At 30.5% G+C, this 14,334-nt stretch overlaps 1 protein-coding gene across 4 annotated transcripts in view; it reads left to right on the top strand.

Moving 5' to 3' along the window:
- The window catches only part of LOC127698858 (coiled-coil domain-containing protein 175-like), a 31,760-nt gene that overhangs the window by 1,508 nt on the left and 15,918 nt on the right, over positions 1–14,334 (top strand). For 2 of the 4 annotated variants that reach the window (XM_052202555.1, XM_052202553.1), the window contains exons 2-16: positions 504–589; positions 909–1,020; positions 1,296–1,431; positions 2,200–2,277; positions 3,119–3,173; positions 5,810–5,908; positions 6,525–6,580; positions 7,750–7,813; positions 8,162–8,271; positions 8,452–8,533; positions 9,303–9,375; positions 9,777–9,840; positions 10,763–10,873; positions 12,401–12,472; positions 13,348–13,464. In XM_052202555.1, coding sequence (XP_052058515.1) covers positions 504–589; positions 909–1,020; positions 1,296–1,431; positions 2,200–2,277; positions 3,119–3,173; positions 5,810–5,908; positions 6,525–6,580; positions 7,750–7,813; positions 8,162–8,271; positions 8,452–8,533; positions 9,303–9,375; positions 9,777–9,840; positions 10,763–10,873; positions 12,401–12,472; positions 13,348–13,464 — 1,315 coding nt within the window. The remainder of the gene's footprint in view (positions 1–503; positions 590–908; positions 1,021–1,295; positions 1,432–2,199; positions 2,278–3,118; positions 3,174–5,809; positions 5,909–6,524; positions 6,581–7,749; positions 7,814–8,161; positions 8,272–8,451; positions 8,534–9,302; positions 9,376–9,776; positions 9,841–10,762; positions 10,874–12,400; positions 12,473–13,347; positions 13,465–14,334) is intronic. The other 2 variants (XM_052202557.1, XM_052202556.1) reach the window with 1 other exon arrangement.

The raw sequence follows: 14,334 nt of genomic DNA, 5'->3' as shown, positions 1-14,334 counted from the left end.
ATAACAGTTTTTGTTAGATTTCTTTGCTTCTTAGATTTCTTTGCCTGTTATATATTCTGTAATTTGTTGAATCTGCATTAATGGTCTCCAATGCACAGATGTAGCATCATGGACATTTAACACTATAGGTTTATGGTAATAAATCATAGCATGAAACTTGCACCAGGGAAGACACTGCTTTCGGTTGTTACAAAGTTTTAATTTAATTATCAAAACTACAGAAGCTTTATATTGAACCTTACATGTACATTTAAATAAACAAGTGATTGAATTTTTTTTTTATTATTAAACTTGGCCTGCTTTAGACATTAACCATATGAATCTTCCAGATACCAAGACAAATTTCTCCACAGGTCTTTAAACCTCTTGCTGCTGTGGTGCCGTGGTACATACTGTCTATCTGTTTTTATTATGGTCCTCTTTAATGTGGAGAAAATTTGTACCCATTGAACGCCTTTGCAAGCATACTCTTGTTCTCTCAAGTTATATGATTTTTCTTGCAGCTGATCGCATGAAGTATGAAGAATTTGGATTCCTTGATAAAGATGTTGTCAATATAGACAAAGTTATTGATTCTATGCATGAACTGGTATGTACATGTAAATATTATGTACCGGTAGGTGAAATAATAGTTGTGAATAGCAACATTAACATGATATATAGAATATCGATTTATCAACTATTAGAATTCAAAACATTCATGAGTTAGCACAATTTTATAATTTTTTTGTCATTTTAGCAAATAATTCAGAATTGTTTGTTCAAACCAATGTTTGAAATACTGGTCAGTCCACAGAAGTAAGGAAAACATATTATTGATATGGAAATTGATGGTTTTTTTTTTGCTGTAGGTTAAGTATAGGATATTTGAAAATTTCATTTATTATTTCTTATTATTATATTTTCAGGAAAAGGAAAGAAGAGGTGCTCATGATTTATTAGAAACAGAAACAATACATGCCAGTATTCTCAGACATAAATTACAGTTCTTACCACCACAAATTAAATCTGAAATAAAAGGTAAAATAGACATTGAAGATGAATTACATGTCCAAATATACTGTAGAATACCAAGAATATTAATTAAGTTCTATTTTTTTCCTTTTTAAATGTAACCAATCATTTGTAAAAGTTACAATTTAAATGCAGAAACATTCTAAATAAGAAGAAACCATATTCTACAAATAAGAACAAAATTGTGTACAATGTCATGACTATTTTAGAAGATTATGTCTTAAATTGAATTATCAAAGATGTGATAGCACTTAAAAGTTAGGTTTCTTTTATGATTGTAGAAGCTGTATATTCAGCCAGACAAGACAATGCTGAAGCTTTAGACAATTTGAAGAAGAAGTTAGAATCTATTAATAACAATATAAAATATTTAGAGGAGAGACAACATGACCTGGAGGGTGATTATAGTACTTTACTGTAAGTTTGACTAATTACACCATAAACCATTCAATAATTCATGTGTTAACCGACTTTTACTGCAACTGGTCGGATGCATTTAATTTCATTTAGAGCTATTCAAAAGTTAAGTATTGAGATCAACAAGACAAGGGGAAAATTGATGGCTGTAAAATGCTTGTTGAAATCATAATTGGTCTTTGTAAAGATCTTATTGTTTATATGATAGCATCAATTATATATAAGTTTATTTCAGCTCTGCCTGAGCACTAATCCATTAGAAAAGTTTTGCCTAGACAATTTTGTTTAAAACCTAATATTTTTAAGACAGGTATAGTAACATTTAAAATAGATATGAGTACTATCCAAAAATTTTGTCGTAAAGATACCTGTCAGTGGCCTCTGTTGTAAATAGTTTGTACATGATATACTTTTGGATTATAAAGACTTGAAACAAATTTAAACGTGATTGATTTATTAGTAAATTGTGTTTTCAATCTTTTAAAAATAATAATAACTATCTTTCGGTTGGACAGCTATCTAAGAATACATATTCTTTTACTGTGATTTGACTGTAAGTGTTGCTCTCCACCTATTGCAGATTAGTTGCAGTTTCGACCTGATTGTAATTTGTTTTATTAAAGCAAGCTGTTCATTATTTAATATTTTTTTATATTCGTCATTTGAACTCTGGTGGAGAGTTGTCTCATTGGCAATCATATCATATCTCTTTATTTTTATACTGAAATCCCTTTTAAAGAAAATGTTGTTTTCAATGTTTTCTTTCAGGCCAGAAAGAATTTCAGCATCAAAGGAACATGAAGATATTATTCAAGAACTTAATGAGAAAATGGCAGAGAAAGCTGGGTAAGTTTTGATAACAGGGTTGTTACCCACTTTATTATGAATTTGATGGATTAAAATTGTTTTGTATAAATTGTGTGTTTCAGTTGTGTAATTTGAGTGGGTACAAGTTGTGTTATTGTAATGGGTACAAATTGTTGTGTTATTTTTTTATTAGTACCAGTTATGTAGTTTTGATGGTTACAAGTTTGTGTGTTATTGTTGTGGACACCAGTTGTGTTAGTTGAATGTGTACTAGGCACCATTTGTGTACTTTGAATGGGTACAAATTGGTGTGTTATTGTTGTGGGTACCATTTATGGAGTTATATGGTTACAAGTTTGTGTGTTATTGTTGTGGAAACCAGTTGTGTTATTTGAATGGATATGTGTTATTTTTGTTTTGGGCACCAGTTGTGTAATTTGAATGGATACAAGTTGGTGTTATTTTTGTGGATATAAGTTGTGTTATTTGAATAGATGCTTGTTGTTATTGCTGTGGGAACCAGTTGTGTTATTTGAATGGATACATGTTGTTATTGTTGTGGGCACCAGTTGTGTAATTTAAATGGATACAACTTGTGTTATTGTTGTGGGCACTAACTATATATAGTTGTGCAATTTGAATGGGTAAAGGTTTTTGGATTTTTGTTGTGGTTACAAGTTGTGTAAATTTAGTTCTACTTATAAGGACTGTCTAAGCCTCAAACCTGTCAGTTGCATTTTATTAAACATTGTTTCTAACAACTCTCCCCCTTTACTTACCAATAAAAAAGTAATTATTTAGGAGAAAGCTTTTACTTACCAATGAAAAAGTTGAAAGCTGAATTTTATTAGTGTAATATAACATAATGATCTTATTTTAGCCTTCAGATTGTTCTTAATGAAACAAGAGACCAAGTGAGACAGACAAATCAGAATGTAAGTTTCATACTTTCATTATTTTTTTAAAAACTTTTTGAGTTTAGTTGTCCAGAGCTTTCAGTCTATTTTGTGGCTCTCAATAGAGTAACTCACAGAGGAAGATCTTGTGGTGAACTTTAGTCTATTTTTTATACGACCGCAAAAAAATTTTTGTGGTCGTATATTGGTATGACGTTGGCGTCGTCGTCGTGGTCGTCCGGCGTCGTCGTCCGAATACACATTAGTTTTCGCACTCTAACTTTAGTTTAAGTGAATGGATCTCAATGAAATTTTACCATAAGGTTCAATACCACAAAAGGAAGGTGGGGATTGATTTTGGGGGTTATGGTACTAACAGTTAAGGAATTAGGGGCCAAAAAGGGGCCAAAAATAAGCATTTTTGTAACTTCCAGACATAACTTGTGTGTAAGTATATGGATCTCTCTGACATTGTACCACAAGGTTCCATATCACAAAGGGAATGCTGGGATTGATTTTGGGGGTAATTGCCTCCAAATTTTAGGAATTAGGGGCCAAAAAGGGGCAAAAAACAAGCATTTTTCTAGTTTCATGACAATAACTTGTGTGTAAGTGTATGGATCTCTCTGACATTGTATCACAAGGTTCCATATCACAAAGGGAATACTGGGATTGATTTTTGGGGGTAATTTCCTACAAATTTTGGGAATTAGGGGCCAAAAAGGGACAAAAAACAAGCATTTTTCTAGTTTCATGACAATAACTTGTGTGTAAGTGTATGGATCTTTATGAAATTGTACTGCAAGGTTCCATATCACAAAGGGAAAGCTGGGTTGGAGTTTGGGGGTAATTGCCCTAAACGTTTAGGAATTAGGGGCCAAAAAGGGAAAAAAAACAAGCATTTTTCTAGTTTCCAGACAATAACTTGTGTTCAAGTGAATGGATCTCTCTAAAATTGTACTGCAAGGTACCATACCACAAAGGGAAAGCTGGGATTGAGTGTGGGGGCGATGAATCATAAGGGGGTTCAAAAAATTGGGGGGGGGGGGGGTTTTTTCCTTTTTTTTCTTTAAAATTTTCCATTTTAAATTGGTTATTTCTGATTTATATATAAAAGCAAATAATAATGATATGGTTTGAATAGCATACATGTGAACCTCACGACAGGAGTACAATAATCCTGTTTTCAGGAGTCTCCTCCCGACCTCCGGTTGAAGAGGAAAATTATAATCCCGTGTATGAAATTTTTCATGAATGAAAAATTTCTGCCCAACATATCATCTCAGGCATCTGGTGTAACTCACATTACCTGAAGTTATATTTTACCTGTAAATCAATTAACATGCATAATTATATGGCTTCACTTGTCAGCTTGGGTGTCAAACATACTGGTAATCAATGATTTTTTACCTCAGGCTAACTGCCGTTTTGTAACAAAAACTGTGTATTTATTGGGTTACTTCCCTTGATTTATCCTGTTTTAAGTTACTTTCCTTTTAATAATGAAAATTTTTAAAAGAATATAAATAAAATATAAATTGAACAAATAATCATAAAAGGATGGTAAATAAATGATTTTAAATGTCTTAGGACTAATAAAAAAATAATAATTTGAAAATTATTTGAGGATTCTATACTTCCTTTCAAGGCTTAAATTGAAATTTATATAATAACTATGACCCTTGTTTTACAGTTAGAATGATTTTCTGAGTATGCAAACAAAAGCTATTTGCAGATAGTTACACATATGTTCTGGTTGCAATAAATGTTTTATAGAATATGAAGTAAAAAATTTAAAGAACATACTGAAAAAAAAAAATGTTAGATTGAACATGTAAAATATAAAGATGGAGAAACTTTATAAGTACAAGGGTACTATAAACATAATAAATTGGATGGAAAGTTGAAGAAAACACACTTTAAAAGACCATTTTTACAGCACACGGTTACATTTACGACAAAATTTATGTCGATTAAAAACCTCCTGATCTGAGTCCTAATCTCCTGACCAAAATTTCCCAATCTCCTGATCTGAGTTTCACAGTCCATCACATGTATGAATAGGTAAATTAAAAAATAATAAGTTCTTAGACCACTTTCATTCTGTGTCAGAAACCTATGCTGTGTCAAATATTTTTAATTACAATCCAAATTCAGTGCTGTATCAAGCTTGAATGTTGTGTCCATACTTGCCCCAACTGTTCAGGGTTTGACCTCTGCGGTCGTATCAAGCTGCGCCCCAGCGGAGCATTTTATTGTATTTTAAGATGTTATCTAAGGTACATTGAAAATCTTATATGATTGATTGATTGATGGTGTTGATTGCCACATTCAGCACACTTGGCAGTATCGTGGCAACCAGTTTTTATTAGTGGAGGAAGCTAGATTAACATGGAGAGAACCACTTACCTCGGTACATTGTAGATAAGAATTGATTGGATCAAACAAAATTTAAAGTATAATGAGCATGTAGGTAGAATCAATTTGAAATTAAATAAATAAATGGTATAAAGCTATCTATATGATGAAAACATGAAGGTTTATGTGAGCATTTTATACACATTCATGCATGCTTGTAGACAAGCCAACTTTCAGGATTTTCGAAAATTTTACACCCACGAAAAAAACCTGCTATACAGTATGTCTGTTTGATTGCAGTATATGTTTGTTTTCAGATTGTAGATTTAGAAGATGGAATTTTACAATTGAAAGAAGATTTAATTCATGAAAGAACAGAAGCTAGACATGAGAAAAAGAAGCTCAAACAACTTGTTGTAAGTGTCCTAGTCAAACAGTTACTTATGTTTGTTATTCATAACTACATCAAAATAAGGAGATGTGGTATGAGTATAGATAAATCAATTTACCACCAGAGACCAAAGGACGAGGATGTAAACAACTATAGTGCATTGAATGGTCTTCAACTATGAGCAAAACCTATACCTTATAGTAAGCTTCAAAAGGCCAGTGATTGACAAAATATGAAACATTTCAAGAGAGAAAACCAACAGTCTGATTTATGCTGAAAACAGCAAACAAAATAAAAATAAGACAGACAGCAACCAATGACAACCACTGAATAATTGGCTCCTGACTTGGGACAGGCACATGATGAATGTGGCAGGTTATAATGTTTGTGAGTGCTCAACCCTCCCCTAACCTGGGACAGTAGTGTTACAGCACAACATAATAAAAATCAATCGGCAAAGATTTGACTCATCAGATGGGCATTAAGGGCACAAAAAAAGAAAAAAACACAAGGTACTGATCTTAGGGTACTCAAAAGTTTAGCTTGTAAGTTTAAAAGGCAATTTTTTGGCAGTTTACAGTGTTTTCATTTCATATTTGAATTGTCAGTCCTAGCACACTATCTTTTTTTTGTTATTTCAGTCAGACACAAATTCAAAAACAAAAATGCAGAAAGAAGAGAATGTTGTTATGAAAAAGTAAGTTGTTGTTTAGAACTTGGTAACTTAACATATGACCTAAAAATCTAGCACAATTGATTAATAATATATGTTCCACGTATTAGATAAATTTTTAATAGTGTGCAGATGCACACAATTGACATCAAAATTCTTACTATAAGAAAGAAATATAATCCCCCGAAAAAAGTATGGAATATTTGAATTGGCAGAAGAAAGCTTCCTTCCAATTTTGATAACTTTTTTGTTTGTTGGTCCAGAGCTTCACTCTCTGATTTAAGGCAATTTTTACAAATTGAACAACTCTAGCTTGGAAGGATTTACTCCAAACTTTATGTTGTTCTTGGGTTTGATAAAAGTAAGCTCCCTTTAGATTTTGAAAATTGAGTATGTGCAGATTGGTTTACTGGAAACTTCATACAATTGTTTGGGTTAGTAAAATTTTAAATTTAGAAAATTGTCATTCCAGAGTTGTGTGACTTAAACCGTCAGATTTAAGGCAATTTTTCTAATGTCAAGGAATATGGTTAGGTCAAGTTACTACAACCTGTATACAGTTTTGTAGATCAGTGAAAGTAACCTCCCTTTTACATTTGAAAGTTTTTGGAATTTTGGGACCTTTACCTTCAAATTTAAGGCAATTTTTATACACACAAGGTAATCTTTCTGCAGTTTTTTTTATTGCAGGGGCATTTTTCTAAATTTTGATTTAATGGCTTCTACAATATTCCTTTTTATTCTTATAATAATTTTAAAAGGCAAAAAGGGCATATTATGAGCTCCAGGGGCAGCTGTTTGTTCAGAAATCTAATATAACTGTGCCTAAAGCGCAAATCTTTTACAAACAAGAATATTTGAATGATGACATTTTGTCTGAATTCCCACATATTCTCAAGGATTTTATGTACACAAAAATGAAGAAAAAAAACATCTGGGATTTGCAAAAACTGCTTGAATGTTGTATTTTGTCTGAATTTTTCACATATTCTACAAAAGGCTTTATGTACATTTTTTGATTTGAATGAATATTGCAATAGATCCACAGTGTATTTGCATCTAAATATTTACAGCCAAAGAATGTACGGTCTGTGTGAACATCTATATTGATACATATTCATTGCAGATATGCACAAATTAAAATTTATTGTTGAATTTGTTTTATAACAATTGCATAATTCATTTTATTTTAGGGAATTAGATCTTATTCATGAGAAACTGGTAGACAATGAAGGCCAATTAGATGCTGTGAGAAAGGTAAGGTGTTTACTATATAGCTCCTTCAATTCCATAAAAACAATAAAAAGGAAAAAATAGAAAGGAAAAGTTATTTAATGTAAAAGAACATAATTCATCTTTGCTTTGACAAGTCTGTAAAGATATTTGATTCAGTGATATGTTTGGAAAGTGCAAGCTCCATATAGATTTTTTTGATTTTTATTTCTACTTACTTGAAGATTAAAAGGGAGATAACACATTAATTTAATCTCTGATAATTAATTCTTCTTTTTCTACTCATCATAACATTGAGGTTAGGAAAACAATCGTTTCTGTGGATGTTTCAAGCAATTTAAGTTTATTACATTGTTATTATTTTTGACACAGAGTTTACAAACATATGAAGATTCAAAGGCAAAATTAGAAGCAGAGGAAAGACAATTAAGTGAACAGCTAGCAAATAAACTGAGACAAAATGAAGCATTGAGAAAAAAGGGGTAAAGTATTAGATTATGATAGACTATGTCAGAACTTTTACTGTAAATGATATAAAATACTTATAAATTTACATTTATTCAGTAAACAAATGAACAAATACTGCAATTTGGGCATGGTGTCCTACTGACACTTATTCTTCTTTTTAATTTTGTATAATTATATTGATGTTGTATTTTCAGTGTTGCAATAATTAACGAAGATATGAAGTTACAAAAACAATATGAAGACACAGAAAAACTTCTACTGAAAAAGTTCAAAAAGGTATTAAAATGAATTATTGTATTTAAATTACACCTATATAATATTTTCCCCTGTTATTTAGTCATGTTCTATGTGTTTCAAAAGTCACATGCCCTTGCTCTTAAAATCTGTAGATAAATCCCTAAATCACCTTTTATTTTGGCTTCAGTTTTTATGTGGACAATATTTGAAAACTAAAAGTAAGAGGTTTAAGCTTGCTCTAAAAAAATCATGTAAAAATAAAAAACATGTTTTAAATATATCTGCCTTTTTTTAGTAGAAAATATCAGAAAACAACATAAAAAGATGGGGTCTCATGAACGTTCAAGTTTGCAAGTTTTGAAAGCATTAGGAGTATGGTTTAATCCAGAACCCATTTTTTCATATCTATTACTCTTTCCAAAATGTCACTTCCAATTAATCTGAATCTTAAAATAAAATTTGCAGAATAATCTTTAGTCCCCAAATTGTTAAAAATGAAAACAGCCAAGTTTATAATTTGGTTACAAGTTTATATACAAGACTTTTTTTATTTGTTTGATAATTTGTTCAATTTGGTACACATTGTGCAGTATTGAGTCATGGTATTTATATAAAACCAATAAATAAAATATTGTTTAAACAGCATAATGCAAGAGTTATGAAACTTGAAAAAATAATTGAACATATCCCAAAAAAATGTTTTCTACTTATGAAAATTATGTCCCCTTGTCAAATCTTGTTGAAAGGTTTAAATATGGTAATGATTGCATACTCTTTAATGTATTTGAATAATGTATTGTCTTTTTAGCTTGAAGCAGAAACACAAAGAGAGGATGATAGAAATTATGAACTTGAAGGACAAAAGCTTGAATTGCATAGTGGCAAGTTTTATATATTTCTTTTATTATTATCAGGGGTTGATATATGAATAAAGCTTTCACATTGATCAATTTGTATTCTATACAAAATAACTTGTAGACCTATACACACATTATCAAACCTAGTTAATCTCTGCTAGGCTAATATGAACCAAGCCTAATTTGCGTTAAAATGAAGATAATATTTTGAAAATATCTCATCGCATAAATTTGAAGTTTAATGATGATCTTAATCAGGGACAGGAAAACTGAGAAACATAAAACCTCACTAACAGGTTTGCTCGTAGAAGTCACAAAATTTAATCACTGCAAATTTTCGCAAATACTATAAACATTTCAAAAATTTCTAAATTTACTGTCAGTGAAAATTTCATTAGTGATTTGAATTTTTTCTCTGTTTTTAGACCTGGAAGAAAAAATGATACAAAGACAGGAAGATTATGAGGAAGTCAAAGCTTTAGATGGAGAGTAAGTATTTTAGTTGTTTTATGGTCACTTGAAATTCACCAGTACCACCCAGATTACAGTTCTATGTTGACATCTAAGTTGGACTTAGTTGGTATTTAGTTTAGAAAATACCTATTTAGCCTTGAAAATTGAAAGGTCAGTTTATCACATTTACACAATAGAAGTTTACCTATGAGGGTCTGGATGGGGTTTACAAATTTATCAACTATTGTTCAATGGGGTAAACTGACCTTTCAATTTTCTGATACTGGATAATTTCAAGTGACTATAATTCATTTTAGTTTTAATGATGTAAAAAACAAACTGCACCAGATCCTTTTGAATAACATGAAAATGAGACAATATTCCAAATTTTCAGAGAAATGGAGCAGTTTCCGTAAGTCAACCCAAGCTCTCTTAAGGTTCTACAATGAAAAACTGAAAATCACACTATAATGAGAGCATAAGATTATTTCTTCAATGTGAGTGCAATAGAATCTATAAACAAATATTAAAATCTATCTGATTCCAAGATGGCAAAGTGGTAAAAAGAAACAATTTCAACAAAGACAAACAAATCTTTGATTGGAATGGGACACCTGTATGTTGTTGGCTTATCTAGTATATGAGCTCTACAATCTGTCTGTCTTTTTATCGAGTCTGACAATGGATTGACATACACACAACGTCTGTCCTTTTCCAGAGTCTGACAGTAGATTTAAACACACACCACATCCTTCCTTTTCCAGTTGATTGAATTAAACACATCAACAAAAGTAAATATACATCTAGCCATCATTAGACTATAAAAAGTAAAATATCTGTTTCATTTGTAGACTCCCCCTTTCCAGTCGAAGACAGTTGATTGCCAGTAGCATAAGAACATTTTACATCCGACCATTATGAGAATGCAAACAAGTAATGAAATTTCTTTTTAATATAGTTTGCAAGATGAAAAAAGAGAACTTGGTATGAAAGCTGAGGAAGTCGGTAGGATGCAGGCAGAAAATGTAGAAATGGCTGACACAATTGAGAGTCTAGCTGAATCTCACAAGTAAGTTACTTACTGTTGAAATTTGTAGTTACCTCCCTTGTATTGAAAATAACATTGCCTGTGATAGATTAACTTCTATGGTGACATATATTTTAGATGTGAGTCTAAAGACAGATGTTGACCATTTAATTTATGAAATGAATTTATTGGCACATTAAAACAGGAATGTATTCCAGCTTTAATTGAAGTATTAAAAAAAGTCTTATTTTGATTTTTTTTTAATGTTTATATTTTGAGTTTTCGTTACAAGCAATACACTGAATATTATTAGGAAGGAAGTAGAAGAGGATGAGTAAGTCCCAGAGCTTGTTGTTGTCATACCCTACACTGTGAATCTACTGAGGCATGCTGGATTTTTAGGAAAAAGGAAAGATTGTAATCTTATCTTAAACACCAATGTTGCAATCTCCTTTTTTTTTTAAATTTGTATTTTCATACTTTTCAGTATTCAAGGGATATTTCAGAAAGAAAAGTTACTTGAAAATGTATCATTCAAATCACCAATCTTTGTTTATATGTATATACAACCTTAATGTAAAAGGGAGATAATTAAAACAAATATCAATATCTCATAAAAATCACGCTGAAAAAGGGAAGAAAATTGATAAATTTCAATGGAGTCTAGATGTGAATCAACTTTTGAAATAGTGATAAAATTGCTTTTCCTTTAATTACTTTGAATTTTTTTTATTCCAAATGTGTCTGTGATATATAATGCATTGTCAAGCGATTGAAAATGTTACAAATTACTGAACTAGATTTTTGTTTTCTTCACCAAATTATTGTGGCATGCATTCTGTCTCACTAAGATTGACATGTATTTGTCTTCTGGGTTTTTCACTGAGAATTGTGAGCAGTGTTGAAAGATAATGTTTATCAAATGATGTTGTACGTTTTATAGTCACAATTCCTTCTGCATGGCCACATCATTCACTTATCCGTTATTACCCTAAATTGTGTTTCTATACAGCAGAAAATTGTGTTTCTGTACAGCAGAAGTCCTTTTTCCACTGTGATTTCATTTATAAAACTTACATTTTCATGGATATTTAATTTCTTGGATTTGCTAAATTCTGCATACAAGCCTATACAAAATGTGTTATTCGTTGAACATTTGAATTTGTGGTTCACCTGTACCCATGAAATCCAAGAAATATTGGTATCCAACAGATAATAATGAATCAAATAATTATAAACCAATTTCCTAGAAATTTCAATCTTCACATCAGAGGCCCATCATCTATAAAATAATTTTCTTACAGTTTTTAATTCTATGAATTTTTGCTGAAGCCAGTACTGTAAGTAAAGCTGGTCTATCACTCTATGACACTGTTGCAAGATTGTCAGTTTTGATTCTTAAAATACAGCGAGGTACACTAAATAAGAACCAGGACAACGAAACAGAACTGACTCATATAAACTGTTCTGTTTTAGATTTTGAGTTGGAAAAAGTTGGAAAGGACATTTATAGCTCAAATACTTTATATTTAGTGCATTAATGCATTGTTTATAAATCACTACTTTTAGGGCAGTTCTTGCACAGCTTAATCAACAGATAGAAGAATTCAGAGAGCAGCTGAATAAAGAAAGGAAAGAGAGGTAATATGAGGGGGAAATTGGGATTTTTTTTCATCTTATTGCATGCACTTAATAAAAAAAGGTTAGTTTAACAGTCAAATATTTTTTTTATTTTTTTTATTTTCACATTGCATGTTATAGACCAAAAAATTTTTTAATGATTAAAAGTTTATTTATTATTAATCCCACTGCATGTAGATTTGCACTTCATTAGTAACAACTACTACACATGCATGCATAGTATTTACTAGTAATAAAAACCATAAATTTAGGATCATGTAAGTAATTTGTTACATGTATAGCTGCTTGCAAAATTAAAGTTTGAAAGGCAGTTTCTATGTACATATAAAATTACAAAAAACTCCCATGGACTTACTTCTTGACTTATTTTCATAAAATTTTTACTATAAAATACAGTAGTGGTCTTGTCATTATATGTTATTAATATTTATCATTTTGAATGTGAAATGCAAATTTTAGAAATGAAAATTCTCTTTAAAGCTGATATAAAATATGAATTTAAAATCATATTTAATATATGTAAAAAGTGAAATTAACATTATGAATTCTGTAAAACTAGAAGTAATAGAAATGCATCAGAAGAATGAAAAAAAAAAATGCTGAAAATTTAATGGAAATTAGACAAAGTTTTAAAAACAAATTTGTATCTCAAATATATATAGAAAAAATGTCTTGTGATATTTAGTTTGGCACAGAACTATATAATATATTTTTTTATAATGCACAAGATAGAGCATGTTACATATATTTCACGGTATTCTGCATAAACATAATTGTTAATTCTCTGGCTTGCTCAAATCATTCAAGAGAAAAGATCTACTAAGGAAATCATATTTTGTAACCACGTTAGTGTGTCATATTTTCTAATAACATAGAGAGACATTTGAAAAACTAATTGAGAAGCAAATAGCAGAAAAGAAGAAGACAAAAGAGCAAGAATTTGTTAGGTTATATAGCGAGCCATCCCTAACACCCACTCCTTCTCCTCCACGGTAAGGCGGTGACAGAGCTATATCATATCAGACTAATAGTGTGAACATGCCCCCGCGACATATGCTTATAACATTTAACAGTCGCATAAGGCTCTAAGTGACCAAATGTTTTTTTTTTTAATTAACAAGCTTTTTACTCGTAATAGATACATATGGTTATATGTGTGCTCTGTAGAAATGAACTTGTAATGTGTGAATGTTCCCAATGTCATAAACCTTTTACATATGTAACAAATATATAAGACCACAGGTGACCTGGATATAACAATTGACTAATAATGTATGAACAAGCCCCTGTATTATATCCAGTTTACTTGTAATACATATATATAGGCTTGGATATAATCCATTTTCCAATGATTGTATGTTTGAATATCCCAGTGTAATCTGTATAACACTTTGTATTTAATGTCATTTATTATATAGTGTTCATGTCAGAAATTTGTGATAAATGATTTATTGCTAAGTTTTTAATGTGTTTTTTAACAGTTGTTTTCGCTGCCAAGTGTTTTACAGTGATGTTGAATTATATGTGATAATCTGTATTTCGTTAGCACTACACATGGTCAATCAACTCTTAATAGTTATGTTAACCTTGGTTTTGTGTTTTCCTACTGTAACTTTTTGCATTTCCTTTATACAATTACTAGAGTTTTGTGTAACAGAACTTTCTAAACATTTAGAAGGTCTGTATGACATATTTGTCTGAAAAATAATTTTTTGAAATGTTTAGTTTTTTACAGGAAGTAAGTTTTTTTAAATACTGAGATATTGTATGTTCATAATTTCTTTTTTATATTTGAATTGACAAAAATGGTAAAACAATCTTTAAAAAAGAAGACGTTATTACTTGCTCAATTGATATGAACT

This window comes from Mytilus californianus, unplaced genomic scaffold (genome assembly GCF_021869535.1).
Source record: "Mytilus californianus isolate M0D057914Y unplaced genomic scaffold, xbMytCali1.0.p SCAF_4, whole genome shotgun sequence".
NCBI lineage: Eukaryota > Metazoa > Mollusca > Bivalvia > Mytilida > Mytilidae > Mytilus > Mytilus californianus.
This window is presented reverse-complemented; position numbering and strand designations above follow the sequence as displayed.